Genomic DNA, 22380 nt, shown 5'->3' with positions numbered 1-22380 from the left:
TTAATTGAGTCCTGTCACTTCTGCTTTAGTCTTCTTCAGGGGAACTGCCATCGGTGCTAAAGTGATAGGTGGTATAGGCAACAGTGTGAGGATATGATTAGGCATTTTTCTGTTATTGGTGCAACATCCATGATTTGCTTAATGACCATGGTCCCCCCCAAAAAATATAAAATCCAATGCAACTGACTTAATGACATCACTTAGCAATAGAAATTTCAGTCCCAATTGTGGTTGTAAATTGAGGACTATCTTTACAATATTGTATTACAACCTTTATTTCTCTTGCCAATTCACCTCCCTGTGTCATAAACAATCTACTATTGACCTAAACACAAAAGACTGTTTAAGTGACCCTCTGGTCTCCACAAGAAAGCAATGTCTTGTTTTGTAGAGCTTTTTTTTTTTTAATCATTAGTCTATATTATACAGAAACAAATGAAAGTTAAAATGATAGCTTTAAAGCATGAACCTGCTTTGTTAGGCCTATCAATTCCACGTGTTACTGATTTACTGACTTTATCTTATTTGAAAGCACTTATTACATCAGAATGAACAGGCACATGCATTAAGCACTCTGCTCGTGGATCACAGTAAGTCTGGAATTCTGGTTTATCACAATGTGACAATATGATTAGCTAGCTTTATGGCTTTCAGCTCTCCAGATTATTTTGCAGTCAGAATTGAAACTGATAGTCAGATAGCAGAGATGTTGAGATATACTATAGTTAGTATCAGGATTTTATTTGTAATACAAATCTTTGTTATATTAACTCTGTGAGTGTGTGAGTGTGTGTGCACAAATAATTGGGTTTTATATGAGGGAAAGTATGCACTTGAACAGTTCATAATCAAACATCACATTTACTTTGTCATTTATAATCTTTAGAATCCACATTTAAACAAATGAAAATCAGTACAAAACAGGAAAGTCTTCAAGACCTTTTAACTTCCTTACAAGGTTTGTTCATGGAAATAGTTTCTAAATCATGTACTGCTCTTCTGTGTCATAAAACTCCAAACTAATGATCCAAAACCCCCAAGTTGCGGAGTAGATTGGGGAGAGCTCCCATTTTGTCAAAAGGAAAAGACGGAAGACCCAAGAAATGTATTAAATATTATGGCACTAGAGAGGTACATTCCCTGCAGAAGTCTAGCAGGTTGGGAAGAATGTTTGCTACATGTCTTACTGGCCAGAAACTTTAAAAAAATACACCTGTTTCCTGCATTGGAAGAAGCAGGGATATGGGAAGCTGCCCAGATAAAAATTATCACTTACCCGTCAAGGTAAGAGCATCAAAGAAAATACAATTTAGGGGATACAGAGGAGACCCTACTACAGATATCTATATCATGACAGCAATAATGACAAAACATATGCACACCTCCAGTAACAGGGCTATGATTCACCAGAAACTAATCTTCACTTCTGCTCACCTCAAAAGGCCTTATGCATAGGCTTTTATTGGATGCTATGCCGAGATCCATTAATCTATTTTATACACATGCACACGTGGATGAACGTGCGCATGCACATACACACTATATATATATATATAGTGCATATATATATATGTATATATACAGTATATATATAATGCATTCTGCATATATAAAATCACAATAGTAGCTGTTACTGTAACCAACAAAACTGCCACAAATAGATATGTGTGTGTTTATATCTGTACATGTGTGTGTACTCACACACATACATAAATTAATATTCCCACTGAGCATTATACACATGGATATTATTTTTTAAGTTATTTTTCCATAATGAACAAAAAGTATGCCATTTAGGATTTCTCATCTGTTCATTTTAGGTAAGAAATTTCTCTCCAACATAGAAAGCCAATTCTAATGGAATCACATTCAGGAACTGCTGACACTAACAGAGAAAAGATTTTCATTGTCTTTCTTGGATTTACATTCATGGTCATTCTGGAGTGGGAGAAGCAGAAGCAGAGCCAGCCCTAATGGCTAACCAGAGAAAAACCAGAAAGGCAAAGATCAACCCAGAAAGTTCTGTATCGTTTTTGGAGTATCAGAATCTTGTTTCCAACTTAAGGGAAAGATACAAGTCTTCTATAAAACTTGACTGCTTCCTAAGGGGACAACACACACCCACACCCACACCCACACACACTGTTAAAGTCACCTCTGCCATGCAAGGACATCTCATATTAGAGATTCCTTGAAAACATGGATTGGATGCTTTGGCAGAGGAAGGCTCCTGGGCCCAGGCCAGACAAGTCAGTTTGGAGCCATTAGAAGAGTCTCCAAGGATGCACTAAAAGCCATCATGATTCTGTGTCCGAGCCTGAGCTGCTCTCTTGACTAATTTCAATCTGCAGTGACGGCAAGTTATCAAGTCGGCTTTTCTTCTGACGTGACTCTTCTTTTTCTTTAATGAGAGCCCCCCATGCCCGCTGGAGCTCAGAGTCGTCATCTTCTGGTGATGCTGGTGATTTTTCTGCTCTCTCTGGGACTTTTTCCTGTGTCTTTGATGCAGATCCCAAACGTGTCCGTAGATTTGCTGTCATTGTACAAAGAACAGAATGTAGTAAGAATTGTATGCAGAGAAAAGGCATGCTCTCAAACAGGTGTTAAGTCTTCAATGATATAATTCAAACTAAGGTTTTACATTCACAATGTACATATGGCTTCTCCTGGGGTAATATCTCATGTACTTTGTATCTCAACCTACAGCTGTTAAAGACTTCCAGAGTGGTTTACATAATATCCACCATTTTTTACATTTCTCTCTCTATCCTTACCACTACATATTAATTCCTGCCTGTCATTGATAACCTTTTTTTCCCCCACCTCCCACTTTTATTTACCACAGAGAGAACTTTATGATCAGAGTTTTTCATTCTGTATTTCATTCCAGATAAAATGGCAAAATGCAACTCTTTCTTTAAACAGCGAAGCACAGATCTCTTTTGAAGGTAGTGCTAAAACATGGAGAGCAAATGGGTATTACTATCCCCAGAATCTCTCTCTGAAGAGCCAGATGTTGGTAAATGAATTTTTTTTAACCATTCCCTTTGAGCAAGATTAACCCCAGGGCTCTCACCTATAAGCAAGGACACCAACATGTCCTTGCTTATGGGTGAGAAAATGTTATTTTTTCTTGCTTATGGTATAGAAAATGCTATTTTTTTGAATTGTTTTATTCAAATCCAAATAGCTAAGGAAGCCTAAGGAATCCAAATAGCCAAAAAACCCTAAAGAATCCAAATTGCCCAGGGAGCCAATGACTCTAAGTGTGGTTTCTCCAATTTGCAGTGAATGAATTGATCTGATGTACAGAATTAGTAACTTCAGCCATATTGTTTTTATAAACTTTCTTGAGATAGATTTATTGTACAGAACTAATTGAATGCACTTTAATCTTTCAGAGAACCAAAAGCACTTTATAGCTAGTCCTCAACTTATAACCATTTGTTTAACGACCATTCAAAATTATGATGGTGCTGAAAAGTGATTTACAATCAGTCCTTGCACCTATGGCTGTCATAGCATCCCTGCAGTTGAAGAAACAGTGACCATCTCAATCAGCATCAGAGTTCAGCACACATTTCAACCTATGCTTCCCAGATCACCGCTCACTAATGAAGCTACTGCATGACATTACTTCGCATGCTGTCTACCTTAATGGAGTTACTTACGATTATTATAAAAAAAGAGGAAACAACTAGTGCTGAATTACACGCTCTGTTTACACCCTTTGGCCATCACTGCTTCTAAAAGCAACAGAAAAGTTGGCTGACAGAACACTGCACAGAACTGACCAGATTTCTTCTCTCTGGTATCTGAATAAAGGCCTTTCCCTTCTTGCCTGGGGATTCCTAGACGACTATGAACATCAGACATAGGCTCACGGTGAGATGAAGAGATACTGCTGGGCTGAGGTGCTTCTGGTGAATGTGGCCTCTTGCCAAGCCTCTGTCGGACATCTGGAAACAATACATGGATAATTATACATTTAATTTAACTCTGCTTACTAAAACTCATCATCCCAATGAAGAATCTGAACATTAAGCTAAGTATACCAGTCGTAGTACATGATCCTAGATCAGAGTTTCTCTTGGCAGTTTGAAGAGGTGTGGACTTCAACTCCCAGAATTCCCCAGCCAACAACGCTGGCTGGGGAATTCTGGGAGTTGAAGCCCACACATCTTCAAACTGTCAAGGTTGAGAAACTCTGTCCTAGAGCCTGATGGGAAGAAGACTGGGGGTGTGGGTGGGGGTGTATGTGTACATGTACATGCGGTATCAGGAGGGTAAATGATCTGAAACTTCATAAAGGCGGGCCAAACCATCTCAGGAGCATCTAGCATTTGAAAAATAGCCATGTTGTTCATCCTATTTATTCTGAATTATACAAGTAATACAATGTTACAAAACAGCTCCTCCAAAGCAGAAGTAAATCGGGACAATCAACATCAAAGGATCCTTTACCCGATTTCACAGAGCTCAGGGGCTGATGCAGACCAGGGCTCCCATGTCTTTTTTCTTCCAACAGCAGTCTCACATCAGTAACTTTCTCTGAGGGTCCTTTGCTTCCAATACGATTCTTGATATTGCTGGAAGCGACACTGTCTGCTCTCATTGAATTTCTACATTAAAAAAAAAATTCTCCATGAATCAAAATGGAAACTGCAAGCTCTACAAACTCCACCAGAACGCCTTTTTGTGTAAAAAGTGTGTAGTTTAATGAGAATAGGTAAATCTGTACTTCAAAATCAAGGTTCCAGTTGCTCTGGAGTGAGAAGGTGCTCCAATCTCTGTTCTGCTGAACATCTCAAAGCCAGGAAAAGATCACCCACAGGCTAGCTGAAGTCCTTAACACTAGGGAAGACTAAATATTAGCATGAGCAAGGATCTCCCAAACATGATAATCAATGTTGACGGGAAAGGAGCCTCGGCACTACAATGATGTGTGTGTATCTTGACCAAAATAAGATGTTTGAGTCTTCCCAGGCAATTGCTGTTCTGCCCATGTCTCACCATTCTCTAAGGCTGTGGAAAAAGTAACCATCAGAAGTCTGAATCAAATGAAGTCTGAATTGGGTAGGTTTGGTGTAGGGGTGAAATCTACTTACCTTCCCTACCAGTTCAGAAGTGCACGCACACATGCACAAAGGGTAAATAACAGGTTACTTCCTGGTTAAAACCAGGAAGTAACAATGACCGGGTGGTTGGGCAGAGCCTCGCGCTGCTGTCACTACCGGTTCTCCGAACCACCCGCTGCCATCGCTAGCGATTCGGCCGAACCGGTCCAAACTGGTAGCATTTCACCCCTGGTTTAGTGTGAAAAACATTGTACTAGCATGGCTTAGTTCAAAAATTGCTTTAAATTGACCTAATTTTTTTGTTTTACAGAATCCATATGTGACTTTTCTCTTTTCCACATAAAGATGCATAAAATACAAAAATAAAAGTTGGTCTAAATTAATGAAAAGGTTTGCTGGACAAAAAAAAAATCACAGAAAAAATGTATGCTGTTAGAAGCTATTTTAAGTTTGGAAGAGTAAAAATGAAGCATCTACATTCCTTCTTATAAAACTGAATTAATAAAATGATTATATTAACTTTTATATATAATACTTCATTGGATCATGAAGGACCTAGAACTTACTAGAACATACTGGATATTTAAAACTAACCATGTAGAAATAAAATCAATAACACATTACATTACTATTGCTAAAATATGGAATTTCATGATACATGTAAAATTATTATTCAGCTTGTATAACTGTATTGTAACCTAATATTTTAATATAGAAACAAAGTTTTATTATAACATACAGATCTATGTGTGATTTATTTGAGCTTTAGTAACAATGGTATAACTAAGTTTAGTAACTAACTTTACTTCTACAATGTGTCAAAGAGAACCAGGACATATTATCCGATTATAGCCTTATATTCTGCTTTCTTTTACATATTGTTAGAATTATTTTATTTTTAACTTTTATGAGATGATTTCTGGAAACTCTAGGAAAAATGTATAGTCTGTCTTGCCAATCCAATATGGAGCCTTGGTACCATGGACAAAACATCTGGTATGAGCAAATGTATGATTTGGTTACTGGTAAGAAAGTTCAGATGTACGAAAATTGAGGCACACAGGATCAAAGAAATTACTGACATCTTTAAAGTCCAGAAATATAGGAACATAATCAATCCATATACAGGTATTTCTTGAGTTATAACTATTTCTTCAGTGACTGATTATAATAGCAGTGAATCGGGGGATTTATTATGTCTCCTCAAAGTCACAGCATTCCCATGGTCATGAGATTGTGACCATTAGGTGTTTGGCATTCGCTTCTGCTCTTTTCTCTCCTGAGGCACATCTGGGCAGCATGGGAATTTGTACTCTAGTGCTTGCCTGCCCATATTCCGTAATGCCCACCCAGAGCACCTACTGGCCTACCCATAACACTTGTCCACTGACCTGCTTGTCTGGGAACACAGTTTCAGCATTCAGAGCCGCGGTGGCACAGTGGTTAGATTACAATATTGCAGGCTAACTCTGCCCATAGCCAAGAGCTCAATCCTGACCAGCTCAATGTTGACTCAGCCTTCCTTTCTTCCAAGGTCAGTAAAATGAGGACTATTGGCGGCAATATGCTGACTCTGCAAACCACTTAAGAGAGTGCTATAAAGCACTATAGGGTGGTATATAACTCTAAGTGCTATTGCTATTTCTACCCATGTCATGGTTACAAAGTCCTCATGTAATAATGGAAACGTGGACCACCTCTGCTAAGTGATGTGGTCAAATGATATTGCATTTTATGACAGCATCATTTAGCAGCAGAAATTCTAGTCCCAATTGTCATAGTAGCTGGAGGACTATCTTTACTGCCACTTTGAAAATATCCCTGCGTAGAATCAACAACTGAGAATCTAAAGTAGAAAGCCAATTAAATATGGCAGTGGCATCAAACACATAGATCATGAGATGTCACACTTATGTCATTCATACATGCGTCTGTAAAGTGCTAAAACAAACAAGAAGGGCTTATTTACGGATGCTAGAAAAGATACTGATGAATTCCTTCAAACTCCAAATTTTTAGTTTCTCTGAAGATGGGAGAGGTAGACTTTTTTATTCTTTCTTAGAATTTAATCTAGCTGATTAAAGAAACCCTTTTCCCTTCACAACTTCTTTCCTTACCTGTCTTAATTTTTTGCGCTATTATGACCTTTATGTGAACCTGAACAATCTAAAAATCTTGAGCTTCCACTGGAACAGTGTTTACATTTAAATATTTAGAATGCTTGTGTGTGTTTACAGTATTAATGGAACAGGCAAAGAAAATATATTTGAATATACTCTTTCATCTTTTGAATTTAATATCGTTTCCAAATTTGTTTTACTCTCAAATAATTTCTGATTCACCTCTTACTATAATCTTGTGGTCAGTGACATTGCAATTGCTTCATTTATTCTGCTTTAAATTAATCATTTTATTTCATGTCTGTTTTTCCATATCACCAGTGTGCCTATAATCCCAACATACTTAGCTTGAACCAATTTTCTTCTTTTATGCAGTCTTAATTTGATGGTCAAACCTCATCAGCTCACCAAAGTAATCCAGGATTAAGAGATACCCAGCTTTTTCAATGTAAACCAGCCTTACCTAATGCTCTTCAACTGAGACTCTACTTCATCTGCATACATAGTCATTTTCATGCTTTTCTTGGGGGAAGGAGTAGAGATCATCTTCAGCTCAAGATCATAGTCCATTTCATCAGAATCAGATTCGCTAGCACTGGAACGCCGAGCACTCCGTTCACGAGACTGCTTGTAAGCTTGCAGTTCATCTCTATATTCCACAACTACACGATCATCCTCATCCATATATTGATCATCATCATCCTGGTCCTCTTCCTCCTCTTCCTCAATTGGTTCTTCAGGAACATTTACTAATCCTGGAAGGCAAGAATGATCTTTCTAAAAAGGCTAAAACTGCACCCAGCATTTTATGTGTGAAAACAGTTGCATACAAAAAATAAAAGTCTTTCATTAGGTGGCACCGGGAGTACTTGCAAAGAAAGGCAGACATGATCTCAAAAAATAAGAATTCAGTAAATATTTTGCTGGTTTAGTGCAATTCTTCTTTCCCAAATGACTTCTGTCGATACCTAAGCACCTTAGAAATCTATTTTGCTAATTTCCGTGTTAAAGAATTCCCTGTATCATGAATTATGATAATAAGTAACTTATGATAATAAATAAGAGCCTGTCTATTACACCAGTAATGATTGTAGCAAGTTAATGTGGGAATAGACCACCTTCTAATGAAGAGAAAAGAAGATAATCTCTATTGTCATTTTTCTGTATACACAATGGCATACATTAAAATGAAATTCCGATGCCCACTCTCAAAAGAAAAAACGCCATCCACCAAACAATGTCACCATCCCAAGGATAAGGAGGTTTCTTAGAAACCTTGAAAAAGAGCTTAAAAAGTGCAAGATTGGTCATCAGATGTCACTATAAAGGTCTCAGTCTAAGTTTTCTGTATAAAAAAGTAAAGTTTGTTCCCTGGTTGGTTGGTTTTTGAGTTTGCTCATACAGTACATGTCATTTGTATGCGCAGATTCTTGGTTGTTTTGTTTTGCATGAATTACATTCTAAAGGCTGAAACAATATAATTAATTTTATCTGAGTTTGAGGCTGAATGACGAGACTAACTCCTCCCTTACAAATCTAGTGTTTTTTTCCTATTTGTGTTATTTGCTCCAGACGATTACTTGGATTCTTAAACTATCTTGGCCTACATTCCAGGAATAACACTTTCTGTTGCTTTTAGAGAGGAATGAAAGCACAGTCCCAAAACCCAGTTCTTCCTTCCTATTTTGATTTCACAATGCTATTCTATAATACAGATAACTGTTTTTACTGGAGAGTCCATACTGTACATATGCAAAATTAGGTAGTGAAGCCTTTATGACAGAAGAAAAAAATTTACACATACACGATTCATACACCAGTTTTATATTCATACTCCAGTTTTATAATGTACAACAGACCAACTGTGTTGGAAGTAGTTATAATTTGCTTGCATTACAAAATGTTTTCACTTACCTGAATGATGATGTTTATAAGGGGGTGTCAGACCAACATCATCCCCAATGAGGGTTCTTTTTTTAATTACATCCCGGTGAAGTCGGCGTGAATGATACCTCCGCTTCCTGCAAAGACAGAAGATTTACAGATAACATGTGCACTAACGTTGGTTTTTCCTATAACCTTCCACTAAAAACTGGCCTTGTAGATATAACCAGTGAATTTTTGATAAGGAATGATTTGGTTGTGCCCCCTTCCATTTGCAAATGACCCAGAAAAATGATGATCTTTCACATTGTCTTTTGTCACTACCATGACAAAAAGAAAAAAAAATGAAGCTTGGTTATGGTTATAGTTCAGTGTTCTATGAGAATCCAGAAAGCGTTCTAATGGGTCATATGAACCAGACCACTGTGTGTTATATCATAACACAACTTACATTTGTTTAATCATAGTATGTTAGGCAAATATGCTATGTTTGCTACGAACATAGCAATTGCACTTTGTTAAATCAGGATTAGCTTTAGCATATTGTGTCAACTATTACAACTAAAAAACCTGTTTCCCCCCACAACCCATTCCCAGATATACCGTACATATTAATTTGATCTTGCAGATATGGCAACTTTTCAAATTACAACTCAAAATTATATGGAGTCTAGGAAACTATTCTAGATATTTCCTGAATCCAAGAACATTCCTATTTTCAGTATTCCTGAGTATTTATTTCTTGTGCTGTCTGCTGTTCTTCTACTTGTAATGTCTTCTTGTAATCAAGCATGTACCTAATTCCACATTCCAAGAATATAGTAAGATGGGCCTGGACTAAAGGCAGCCCTTAATGAGCCCAGTGCATTAACTGATGCTGTTATACAGAATGAAGAGCATACCGAGAAGATACTTCCCATACATCTTCCTGGCCTGACAGAGACACGAGACATGGGAAATGAAAAATATTTTCAAAAAAGGAATCCGGCTAACACAATAGCTCATATTTTGGACAATACAATTTCCAAGGGGTATCTCTCCCCAGCTCACCATGAGTTGCTCAAGATGCCTTTCATGCCTCCATAATTAGGATTTCCATATTTCATGTAATACTGACTTCTCCTGGCAGCCCCAAGCTCCTTCTTGTCATCTGTAAGAGTAGCACAAATGCTAAGTAGATGCAGGGACATTCTACACTATTGGAACCAATCACAAATTCTTTCCATAGTGGGAATCAATTTCAATGGCTAAAATGTAACCCTAATCCTTTTTAATATTGTGGGGTTTGTTTTTTTTAACTTGAAATAGGTGGGTTAAGGCTGTAGAGGCTTACTATCTAAACAGGAGTGTTATTTCTCTAAAAATATTTTTAAAAGACATAGAAAAAAAAAATGACAATCACATTTCACTGCTGTGGTCTCATGCAGTCCACAGACAGCTAATACCTGATCTGCAAAGAAATCTATGAATCAGAGCGGAAAGCACTAGGAAAGATTAAAAGATGAGATGAAAACCTACCTAAATAAAACTTTTTCTGATAGACTTGGTGACTATTAAGAGATGGACTTCTCTTCAGTAGCATCCTTGTTATGCAGAGCCTTATAGAGAGGATCACTTGGTACCCATACTTTATTTCACATTACATCTTATTACCAAGTTTTTTAAATTTTTAAAATATTTTACAAATTTACAAATGCTTTTAATTCTTTTGAAATTTCTGCGAAAATTTTGGTTAATTACTATATAGATGGGAAATAGCTAATTCATTATATTTCAGGGTTCATGAAAGATTTCTGTGGACCATAAAATTAAGACAAACACTGGGCCATAACTGTGCACTGCGTTGCAATGGACTCTTTGTATAGATCAAGCTCTTTACCTCTAGTGGCAAATCTCATGAAGAGCTTGTTGCCTTTGGCCAGCTTACTGGCTGGACGAAGGTCGTTACGCAAAAGGGAATCTTCTTCCACTTGGGATAAAGTGTCCAGCTGTAGAAAAAAAACACCACACATTTCAGGCTAGTATTTCAGGAGTGACCATAACAAAAGAGGGCCTGAAAACCACAAATTTATTGTTCTATTTCAACTCAAGATCTCTCTGCTTGAAGAAACCAGCCCAGTTTTTGATTCTGCGTTCACTTTTTATTCAGTTCAATGAAATTGCAAAATGATATACATGTCTTTGAGAGGAGCACAAAGCTCAGTTTAAGGGGCCTCTTTTGGTCTAATACACAACCAATCACAATTCCTATGTTATAATTACATTTTATTGGAGGTTGTCAATGAAACTCTCCCTCCTCCCCATGGCAAATTAGATTGCAGATACTCATTAGTCATATTCTGTTATTTATTTCATCTTTCCCCAGTATGGGCAGTCTTCAGATATGCAGAACGTCTCCCAGAATCCCTCAGCTAACACCATAATTGCGCTAACCTCTGTATCACTTGGATGATCATCTTCTACCTCACCTTCTTCTGTTTCATCATCTGAGCTTTCCTCTTGTTTTTCTAAAATAAACAAAATATATATTTTACAATCATTACCTTCGTGTCTATACTTAGTAAACAGTGCCTTACGGTAGTTGATTATCCAGAAGTGCCAAAGGCAGAAGTCATGAGATGAAGCAGGATTTCTCCACAACAATGAAACTTAGCTGGCTGTTTTACACTCTAATATTGATTCTCCAGGTTCCCAGCAGTAAAGCCATGTAGGCCTCAGAAAAGGAAGAGGAAGATGAGCCACACTTCTTATGAAAGAAATACATTTTCTACCTAGTACCAAGTAGCTCAGGGACAGAGAACCTAATCTGCATGCAGGTTATCCCAATATCAGTCCAAAGCATTCAAGATTACAAACATTTCAGACAGTAATGCCATTGGAATTATTAGTTGGCTTGGAACCATGGAAGAGCATAGGAAACGCTCTTGCATTACCTACGTCATCAAAAAAGCACAACAAAGAATGTTCTTTCTGTGCCAACTCAGGAAGCTCAAATTGTCCAAGGAGCTGCTGATAATAGTTCTACAGAGGAATTATTGAGTCTTGTCATCTGTACCTCTATAGCTGTTTGGTTTGGCTCTGCAACCCAACAAGACAGGCACAGACTTCAGAGGATAATTAGAACTGCAGAAAAAACAATTACTACCAACGTGCCTTCCATTGAGGACCTGTATACTGCACGAGTCAAAAAGAGGGCTCCTGGACAGTTTCAACTCCTACCCTCCAAACTACGCTATAAAGCCCTGCACACCAGAACAACTAAACGCAAGAACAGTTTTTTCCCAAATGCCATCATTCTAATTCTATTCGTTAATGACTGCCTCACTATTTGCTGTAGTTTGATCAACCAAAAATTGGAGATAACCCGGATGGAGTCTTTCCATATCTTTCTAGTATAGTTAGAATTGAAGTTAAAACTTTTTGATTTACGACCCCAATTGAGCCGAAAATCTCTGTTACTGAGACATTTGTTAAGCATGTTTTGCCCCATTTTACAACCTTTCTTGCCACAGTGAAGTGAATCACTGCAGTTGTTAAGTTAGTAACACGGTTAAGTAAACCTGGCTTCCCCATTGACTTTGCTTGTCAGAAGGTTACAAGTGATCACATGACCCCAGGACACTGCAACCATCATAAATATGAGTCAGTGCCTGAATTTTGATCACATGACCATCTGGATGCTGCAATGGTCGTGTGAAAAACGGTCATATATCACTTTTTTCAACGCTGTTGTAACTTTGAACTGTCACTAAATGAACTGTTGTAAGTCAATGACTATCTGTACAAGCTCAGCCAAACCAATAATCCACCTCAACAGAGAATCATGTCACAAACTTATTTTTCATTTTTTCATTTTATTAAATTTGTATACCACCCTTCTCCCGAAGGACTCAGGGCGGTGAACAGGCACAAAATAAAACACATGAATACAAAAGTTAAAAAACATAATTAAAATCAAATTAAATAATTTTTGCCCAAGACAATTAAAATTCCCAATAATTTAAAACGAATTAAAATTTCAATTTAAAAATTTAAAAGAAGGGGAGAAAATTAGGCCAGGCCGGCCTGCTGGAATAGGAGTGTCTTCAAGGCACGGTGGAAAGTGCGCAGATCCGGGATCCTCCGTATCTCCGGGGGGTGCTCGTTCCAGATAGTAGGTGCCCCCACAGAGAAGGCCCTCCCCCTAGGGGCCGCCAGTCGACATTGTTTGGCTGACGACACTTGGAGGAGCCCCTCTCTATGAGAGCATACCGCCCGGTGGGAGGCTTTTTGTGGTAGTAGGCGGTCCCGTAAGTAGCCAGGTCCTAAGCCATGGAGCGCTCTAAAGGTGGTAACGAAAACCTTGAAGCGCACCCGGAAGACCACCGGGAGCCAGTGCAGCTCGCGCAGGAGAGGTGTCACACGGGAGCGCCATGTTGCTCCCATAACCACCTGCGCGGCCGCACTCTGCGCCAGTTGGAGCCTCCGGGTGCTCCTCAAGGGGAGCCCCATGTAGAGAGCATTGCAATAGTCCAGGCGGGAGGTGACGAGGGCATGAGTGACTGTGTGTAGGGAGTCCCGATCCAGAAAGGGATGCAACTGGCGAATCAGGCGAACCTGATGAAAGATCCTCCCGGTCACGGCCGTCAAGTGCTCTTCTAAAGACAGCCGTGAATCCAGGAGGACGCCCAAGTTGCGAACTCTCTCCGTGGGGGCCAGCGATTCACCCCCAATAGTCAGCGATGGCGTCAACTGACTATATCGGGACATCGGAAACCACAGCCACTCGGTCTTGGATGGGTTGAGCCTGAGCCTGTTCCTCCCCATCCAGATCCGCACAGCCTCCAGACACCGAGACATCACTTCAAGGGCATCGTTGGGGTGGTCAGGGGTGGAGATGTACAAAAAAAGACTCAAGAGATTCAAATAAAAATATTTAATTATAAAGAGAAGGAGCTGAACTAAAAGCAAAAAGACAACCAAGAAATCTCTCTCTCCTTTCTTTTTGCTTTCTATTTGTGTAAAAATGCGAGGGGGCCAGTAACTCGCCCCCAATAGTCATCTGGCTATATCGGGACGCCGGAAGCCACAGCCACTCGGTCTTGGAAGGGTTGAGTCGAAGCCTGTTTCTCCTCAATTAACATGTGCCTAGGTGTACCATACAAAATACAAAATCCTGTGGTTAAGGAACAAAGTGTCTTTTACCTTTCTTTGTGGAGTCTTCTATTTTCTTACAGTTTTCTTGGGGTTTCATTTTTGCTTCACTAGGCATAGAACTCATGTTGATGAGTGCTCGCGTTGCTGTTACTTCATCAAGCCAAACCACATTGCCTCAAAAGAAAGAAAAAAATTCAGTTAGTTCCCAAACTACAAACACATAATGAAAAATGCAATCATCTGTCTCAAGTCTGAGAGAAATGTCATAAGGAAAAACTTTTCCATTCCCAGTATAAGTTTAACAGAAAATAAAGGTGACAATCCCCATAGAATACATCATCTTTCTGCTTAAAACAAATTTACTGTAGTTTATTTGTTCTCAAGTACTTACAAGATGTGTCATCCAGCCACTCAATGTGAGCAGGGGGATATTCCTTGAAATAGGCAAAAATATCCTGAGTGCTCATTTCATCAACACCATAAATATATATGGTATCTAGTCGCAATTTGGGAATGGCTGCAAGAAATTCAAAATCTAGTCTAAGTGTCAGCAACTAACAAAAGAAAAATAAGGCAAACGAAACAAAAAACATCAGGCAACAACGCAAATAAATCAGCTTCCCATCACTTTTTTGAAAGTTCAAGAAAGCACAGCACAGCACAGCTCAAAAAAGGAAGAAAGGCTGCTTTGTCCCATCATCAGTGAGAATTATCTAGATGAAAAACCCTGGAAAAGGATTCCTTTCATTCCCTTTTCCATAGTCCATCCTGGACATTCTTTCCCTAATGTAGGCATAACAAGGTTAAAGAAGTGAAGGGGGGGGGGGGGTCATCATTCTTTTGAAAACAGTGAATAATGCACATTTTAAAAAATCTATTCAAATATAAATCCCATTAAATTCAACAGTTATTTGTTCTCATTTAAGGATCACAGGACCAACAGTTGAACAAGAAAGAAACAAGACTTTAGCTTTTTCAATGTGAGCATATTTCCATGTAAAGTTCATTCTGACATCTTCCACTATTATTCAATCCTAGATGGACTAATGATTTGACTCAGTACATAGCAGATAATTATGTACTAGAATAGACACTTATTCTACTGTGTCAGACCTGCCTCAGCTTGAACCCCTAAGTAAGAACGATCCTTACCTCCATTTATTGAGAAAGATAGTTTACTAGAGGTCAAGGGAATTACAGTAATGCACAGCCAGAACTGAGAATCGTGCGCCAAAATCCCCAAATTTAACTTTTCCCTCCTTCAGTTGCCTCCCATTACTGGGCCCCCATGTCCTATCAAACATCAATAAGATGTTTTCAGAACAGTCACTTCAGACATAGGTTTGGTCTGCAGCTGCATTCCATTCCCAGCCAGTTGTCCTTGAAGCCCATCTCAGATACAATGAAGTTTCGTTTCCCCGAAGCATCCCCCCTCCCATCCAGCCTCCCCCCCCCCCCAAGTTCATGGCAACTGATACTGAATGGTTGAGAAGCACAACCATTCTGGAGTGGCAGCTGACATACTGTTTCTACACAAAGTGCCCGATTCCCAAACTGCTAGCACAACTGCTCTACTTTACTAATTCATTTGCTGAAATTAAAAAATATATCGTTTGGATTCTTTCCTCATGTATACAAAGTTATCCACTGAAAAATACACTCATTAAGGAGGATCAGTTGTGCATTTCATCCAACCTGGAAGACCAAAACACCAATAGTTTTACAAAGCTCACAGCAAATAGGAAGATTTGCTTTTTTAAAGAGCACACAGTTCTCAATACCTTTCTTCATCATATCTCGATCCAGTGTTACATTTCTTTGAGCAAGATTGATTTCTCCACGAAAATGAAAACGTTTTGCTCTCTGCTCCTTCTTCTCAATAGCTTCCTACAAAACGGAAAAAAGAGGTGATTGAACATCCAAGTGACTGGTAGTAACAGCAGCCGATATCTGCTTTGCAAAAAACAGAAAAGATACTCATATTTCTTAAAACCTAAATTCATTTTGTGCGTGTGTGCTGCTCTGCAGTATTACATCATTACCTGTACGGAATAGCAGCAGAAATTATGGCCTGATGCTTTATGCAGTGTAACTGGAAAAACAACTTGCTCCTTCTATCAAGTCTCCATGTGATGCAGAAACATTTGGCTCTCCCTGACAAAAGGGAATGATGCAATTGGGAAATAAAATCCAGGCCACCATTCAAAAAGCTTCTGAATAAATTTAGAGAGTTACAATTTTTCACATTCACAGCAGGAAGATAGGTAGCTTCCTATTTAAGAAAAATATGCAGAAGCCTGATTGTTTCAGGATACAAAATCTTCCCATAAATTGCTTCTTGCAATAAAATATCATCTGTATTCAACAGCTTTGCTAAAACTGGGGATGAGTCCAGAGTGCCATAGCCCAGTCTCTGCAAATAACTATTAGAGTAATTAATCAGAGAAGCTGATGATAGATGACAGGAAAAAGCAACCATTTCCCAGTGCAGGCATACTGAGACCAAGTTCTTGTGTCAAATGTTATTTTCAATAATTCGAACATCACAGTCCCATTTAAATACTGATTGTATTGGGGAATGGAAATATATTTCTTCAGGCTCAGACTTATGTATGGAGACCAGTCAACTATGAAGGGAAGCTCACACTGAGAGATTCTAGAGAAAAAAATAATGAAAACTATTACATTTGCCATTATATACTTATTAAAGAACATAATTTACAAAATTGCAAATAACACATTACTTGGATCCTGCCAACAGCGCCCCCCCCATTTTTAAAGGGGAAGGCCGTGCTCTAGAAATATGCCTATACACTGAAGTGAAACTCACATAATATACATTCATATAAAAATACAGTAAAACCTTCATAGTTGATCACCTCTCTATATTGACCATCTCCCCCTAAGTTGACCTAATTTTCATAGTCAGGGCGTACACTATATGTAAACAATAGAAAGCCACCCCCTCTATACTGACTACCTCTGTATATGGTGTATCTTGACCACCTGGATCTTGACACATGGTATTAATTTACTCTCTATAACTTGACCTGTTGAGTCCAGTCTGCACCAAGGGCAAGAAAAGTGAAATGAAGACTTGGTAGCAATGAATTTCTTTCAAGAAGAGTATCAAGAGAATAAATATTTTTGACTTTGATTCGGCAGTTTAACAATGATAATTATGAATTTATTTCCTAATGACAAATTGCACAAAGGCTTAATTTTTTTCCACATCAATTATTTTCCCCTTTTCAGGATCAATTAAAAAATAACCAATGGTAAAATGAAACAAATACACATAGAACACAGACATGTGCAAGCAGTTTTATTCGTTTCACCATGCGGTGGCCATCAAAGCAAAGTGCCAACAACAGTGTGCGATTTACAATGGACCTAACCATTGTGAAAGAAAAACACAGTTTTAAAGTGCAACAAACAATGTTTGGCTACAATTATGAAGTAGTTATATGAGAAAGAATCAGGGTTTTTTATTTTTAAAAAAACTTTTGTCTTTTCTCTATGCAAGTTGAGTTGTAATGGAAAAAAGAAGGAACTGAAAAAACTGACATAGAAGTTTGATCTTTTTTATGTTTATGTTTTCTGGAAACACAGTATCCAAAGAATGATGGCGGAACATTTTGGTGTCAGCAAGATGACAGTAAGCAATATCCAAAAACATAAGGATGTGTACTTGGAGAGATACGATAAAGAATGTAGAAATTTACAATGTAAAAGGAGAAACACTTTGCTGGATGAAGTCAATGAAGCCATGTTATGTTGGTTCAAACAAATGAGGGCCGTTAACACCAGAATCTCTGGGCCAATGATCCAAGAAATTGCTAAAATGTTTACAAAAGAGCTCAGGGTATCACATTTCCAAGCATCAACTGGTTGGCTCGAGAAATTTAAACTATGACACAAGATCTCCCAGAAAGTATTGTGTGGTGAATCTAAGTCCCAGTAGAAGTTGTTGTAGAGTTCATTGAAAAGTTTCCAAACTTCCTCAGTGGCTTCAAAGATGACATCTTTAATGCTGACAAGCGTGGACTCTTTTTCAAGGCGATGCCCAACAGGAGCCTTGTTATGAGGGGTGACAAATGTTAAGAGTGGAAAACTTTCTAAAGAACGTTTTGCAGTTCTGCTGTGCGCTAGCTTAACCGGAGAGAAGCTAAAATCTTTGGTGATTGGTAAATTGGCAAAGCCACGCTCATTCAAGAATCTGCAGCCCAAAGACCTTCCTGTCATCTGGAAAACTAACAAATCTGGATGGATGACTGGTGCCCTATTTGAGGAATGGATAAGAGGTACTGACCGAGAAATGAAGAAGTCTGAAACAATACAGAAGTGCTTCAAGAAAGCTGGATTTGCTACAACCCAAGAGCAAGATGTTGCTCTACCTCTCATGGCAGAATTCGAGGGAGCAGATTTTGAAGATTTTGTTGCAATGGATGATGATGAAGCAATGTGCGATGAACCTGACCCAGAAGCAATTTTCCAATCAGTATTGACCACGGTACAACCCAGCAGAAAAGTGCTGGAAGCAATTAGTGAACCAGAAGAATTGAGGACCCAGAAATTCCAGATATTCCAAAAGAAGAGGATGTCAGTCATTTGATAATACAATTAGTCATTTGTTGTGGAAAAATGCCCAGGTATGCTGAATGGTATAGCCAGTGTTTAGAATGCTTTCTCCGCTTACCTTCATAAAAAGAACAAGAAACAAACTAAAATTGACTTTTTTCGGAAAGAATGATCAAACCATGAGGTAACAATACATATATAAATGTATTAATTCCGTATGATAAAATATTGTAAGAATGATTTTCCTGTGTTTTCCCTATGTTTCTGAATGACATTCTCTAATAAAAGCTGTACAATAAAATGAGGCACATGTACATATCAGTAGTTCTGTATGTTGACCACCTCCATATGTTGATCACTTTCCTTTAACTTTCAGAGATTTTACTGCATGTATATGTGTACGTCAATAAATCTGAAATTTGTCATTTTTCAGGTTTCCAAAGTGAATGAAAAGCACATCACTGTCTGTAAATACCTTTGAAGTCACATCTATTCCAGTGATAAAGCTCCCAGCTTTGTTTTCATATCTTCTGCTAGTATCCTGAAATAAAACAATCATTAATATAACTACTGAACAAACTGCCTTTCGGCAGGGTAGCGTCCCCAATTAATGATGAAAGTTATAATATATTTTCCCAATCTGAAGTTCTCCTAGAAACCCTGTTTCAACCTTTGGTCATCTCTCAATTCCCAAAGATCCAAGCCCATTAACAAGGGCCATCCAAGCTACAAAAAAACATCATTTCAGTTGCTCTTTCTTGTTTTCTGTTAATTTTAAACTGAACTAATGTACTTTTTTTTTTCTTTTTGAAGCCCAAAGTAAAGGATTGGTAAATAACTACCATTCCTCACCAGCCTATTGGGACTGCTCACTCCATAAGAGCATTGGGCACTTGTGAGCAAGCCGCTTTCATGGTCCTCCATACAGGGCTCTTTCAGGAGCCCATGGAACAATTCAAGAGAAACCTCCTCAGCTACACTGCATTTTCTGTGAAATGACGAAGCCCAAGTAAGTAATCAGTAAATAAAACTCCCCTTTTAGTGCAAATCTGCCAAATTTCGGGAAAGCTTCTATCTGGGGCCAGAAAGCCGTGCAAACAAGAGTTGGAGGCAGAAGGAGGAACGAGGGAAGAAAGCGAAGAGATCTTTTAATCAGGGTCGCCCTGCCTGTTTGTCAACATCCGCGTATCTCGGGTGACTCCATTCATCCCTGACACAGCGAATTCAGTCCCTCTTTGGTCATGGGACACGCAGCCTGCACATGCGCAAAGAGTGCCCTCTCTTTCAAGCCTCCGGATCCAGGTTTATGTGTCTAAGGGCCTCCCGTGATCCCCTCCACCCGGCCCGTTTCCCCGGCTCCGTTACCGGCAGCAGCTCCCTCAGAGAGCACCCCACAGGCACGGGTAACTCCTCTGCTGATGCCGTAGCTATCTGAGGCGAGGTGGTAGCGGGGGCTGCGGCCTGAAGCAACAGCTCGCCCTCCTCCACTTCCATGGGCTCCGGCTCAGTCGCCTTCACCGAAATACGGAGGCCCCGTACAGCCGCCATCGCCCCACAGGCCCTGCCGCCGCCGCCGAAGGAGGGCGAGACCGGAAACAGGAACAGTGAAGGCGGAAGTCATAGAGACACGTTGACCGGCTGTGCAGAGCGCCACTCGAGGGAGGTGCTGCGCCCATCAGAGGGGCGGACTGTGGAGGGGACTTGAGAAATTATCCGTCGCCCCGCCTCATGGGATGGGATTTGATGTTATCCTGCCTCGCGGTTGCAGGAAAATAGGAAAAAGTACATTCTTTAGGTTAAGCCAATCTGATAATTATTAATGTTGTCACAATGTATTGAACCGTAAACTGAGCAAATAGAATTTCCATCAGCACATACACGTCTGATACAAACATACATATCATACATACATGCCTGACTAGGTGGCTCAGTGACAGACACTGAGCTTGTCGATCAGAAAGGTCGGCAGCTCCGCGGTTTGAATCCCTAGTACAGGTCTCCTGCGTGAGCAGGGGGTTGGACTAGATGACCTCCAAGGTCCCTTCCAACTCATTTACTGTTACATCAGAGGAATAAAGCTATTATTTCTGCAGTCTAAGTCTGTTAGCCCTACACATAGCTTAATATGTGAACGACGCAACCAGGTATTTTATTAATTAAGCACATTACATCAACATAGTCATCATTTGCAATCACGTGACTGTCATTCATCAAATTCCAAACTGCCTCAACAAAAGTACATAATGATTAAATATGCTGCTGTGCAGATTCAACATCCTCTCTCCCTTTTCTAGCCCCAAATGCCAGTGTCAACTTGATTATCATTGTCAATATTCAAGAACCTTCAAGTCAATTTTTGGTGAGTACCTGGACTACTGCAGTTTTCTTGGCAAGTTTTTTTTAAAGTGATTTCCCATTGCCTTGTTCCTAGGTTTTAGAATGACTGGTTCAAAATCACCTACCTGGCTTTGTGCTAAGGCAGGATGAACTCATGGTCCCCTACAGCTGGCTGCTTTAATCACTACAGCAAACTGGCTCTGTTTAAAGAATTCGCTTTCATATGGTTCCTTGCTTTTTGCACCTTGGTCATGCAAATTAAACTTGTATAGCATCTCATTTCAAATACACAAATAATAAAGCTGATTCTTATGGTTTTAATGTGGAACAATTTAAGCTACAATTGGTAGATTCCATTGGAATCAGTTCCCTTTCCACTCAATGTCATGAGTGGATGGGAAACACAATCACCCAATAAAATGTTATTGGGTGAGCTCAGCCAACTATGGATGGTTATCTGAGATCCAACTTCGTGTTTCAAGGTTTCCAAGTGACAGGTTACCAGTGTTGAAAAAGTTATCCATGCTAGTAATTTGTGGTAGACCTGTATTTCTGAACACAGGTGTAGCACTCTCCTGGAAGAGGTCTAAATCCATGTTCATAAAAAAAATGTCTAAAGGAGGGATTCAGAATAAAGTCTGACAGAGCTATCCCATTGTATCAGGTGGCTTCATCCCATATGTATCCTTTTTTATCCCATGTGTATCCTTTTTCTGTTCCTGAAACCTTTAAACTATGCTTTTTTGAATATGGATTCTTCCAAAAGAATGTAGATACATTTCCAAAAATAGCCAGAATGACATGTCACTGGCACAAGGTACGTTGAGCACCTGTCCTAGAAAGGAATATAGACCAGACTCTTGTTAAGTGCAGTCCAGCTACCAAATCTTCCAAACTGACAAATGCTCAAGGAAGCAGCAATGCTGACAGCTGCCAACACTCAGAAGTAGCCTGTAAAATAGATAAAATAGCATAGAAATATACAAAATGTGTCACTCTAGCCAAAGAAATAAAGCCATAAAAAGGGCCATATGCTTGATGCTTGTATCATTGCAATTTATATTGATATTATTTCCTAGTATGATTCAATTGGTTATTGTACTGTATGACTGTCACTGGGTGTTGTGCCTTGTGATTCTTGACGAGTGTATCTTGTCTTTTTATGTATACTTGAGAGCATACGCACCAAAGACAAATTTCTTGTGTGTCTAATCACACTTGGTCAATAAAGATATTCTATTCTG

The 22380-nt window shown here is 39.1% G+C and overlaps 1 protein-coding gene across 4 annotated transcripts; it reads right to left on the bottom strand.

Annotated features, from left to right (window-relative positions):
- Positions 1 to 841: 841 nt before the first annotated feature.
- Positions 842 to 20359, bottom strand: NCBP3 (nuclear cap binding subunit 3). 4 transcript variants are annotated; one of them, XM_070932136.1, is made up of 13 exons: positions 20165 to 20359; positions 19275 to 19340; positions 16000 to 16105; positions 14610 to 14735; positions 14267 to 14392; positions 11516 to 11589; positions 10962 to 11070; positions 10133 to 10232; positions 9113 to 9219; positions 7662 to 7953; positions 4465 to 4622; positions 3795 to 3959; positions 842 to 2533 (listed from the first exon to the last, which is right to left on the bottom strand). In XM_070932136.1, exons 1-13 carry the CDS (start codon positions 20345 to 20347, stop codon positions 2298 to 2300), a joined length of 1848 nt encoding a protein of 615 aa, XP_070788237.1. In that variant the 5' UTR covers positions 20348 to 20359; the 3' UTR covers positions 842 to 2297. The 4 variants fall into 4 exon arrangements, with proteins under 4 accessions (XP_070788237.1, XP_070788238.1, XP_070788240.1 ...); XM_070932138.1 differs by having other exon boundaries at positions 2360 to 2533; positions 3842 to 3959; XM_070932137.1 differs by lacking the exon at positions 14610 to 14735.
- Between the last annotated feature and the right edge of the window lie 2021 nt (positions 20360 to 22380).

The sequence above is a fragment of the Pituophis catenifer genome, unplaced genomic scaffold (assembly GCF_029215685.1).
Source record: "Pituophis catenifer annectens isolate HBS135680 unplaced genomic scaffold, rPitCat1.0.hap2 SCAF_1, whole genome shotgun sequence".
Classification (NCBI taxonomy): Eukaryota; Metazoa; Chordata; class Lepidosauria; order Squamata; family Colubridae; genus Pituophis; species Pituophis catenifer.
This window is presented reverse-complemented; position numbering and strand designations above follow the sequence as displayed.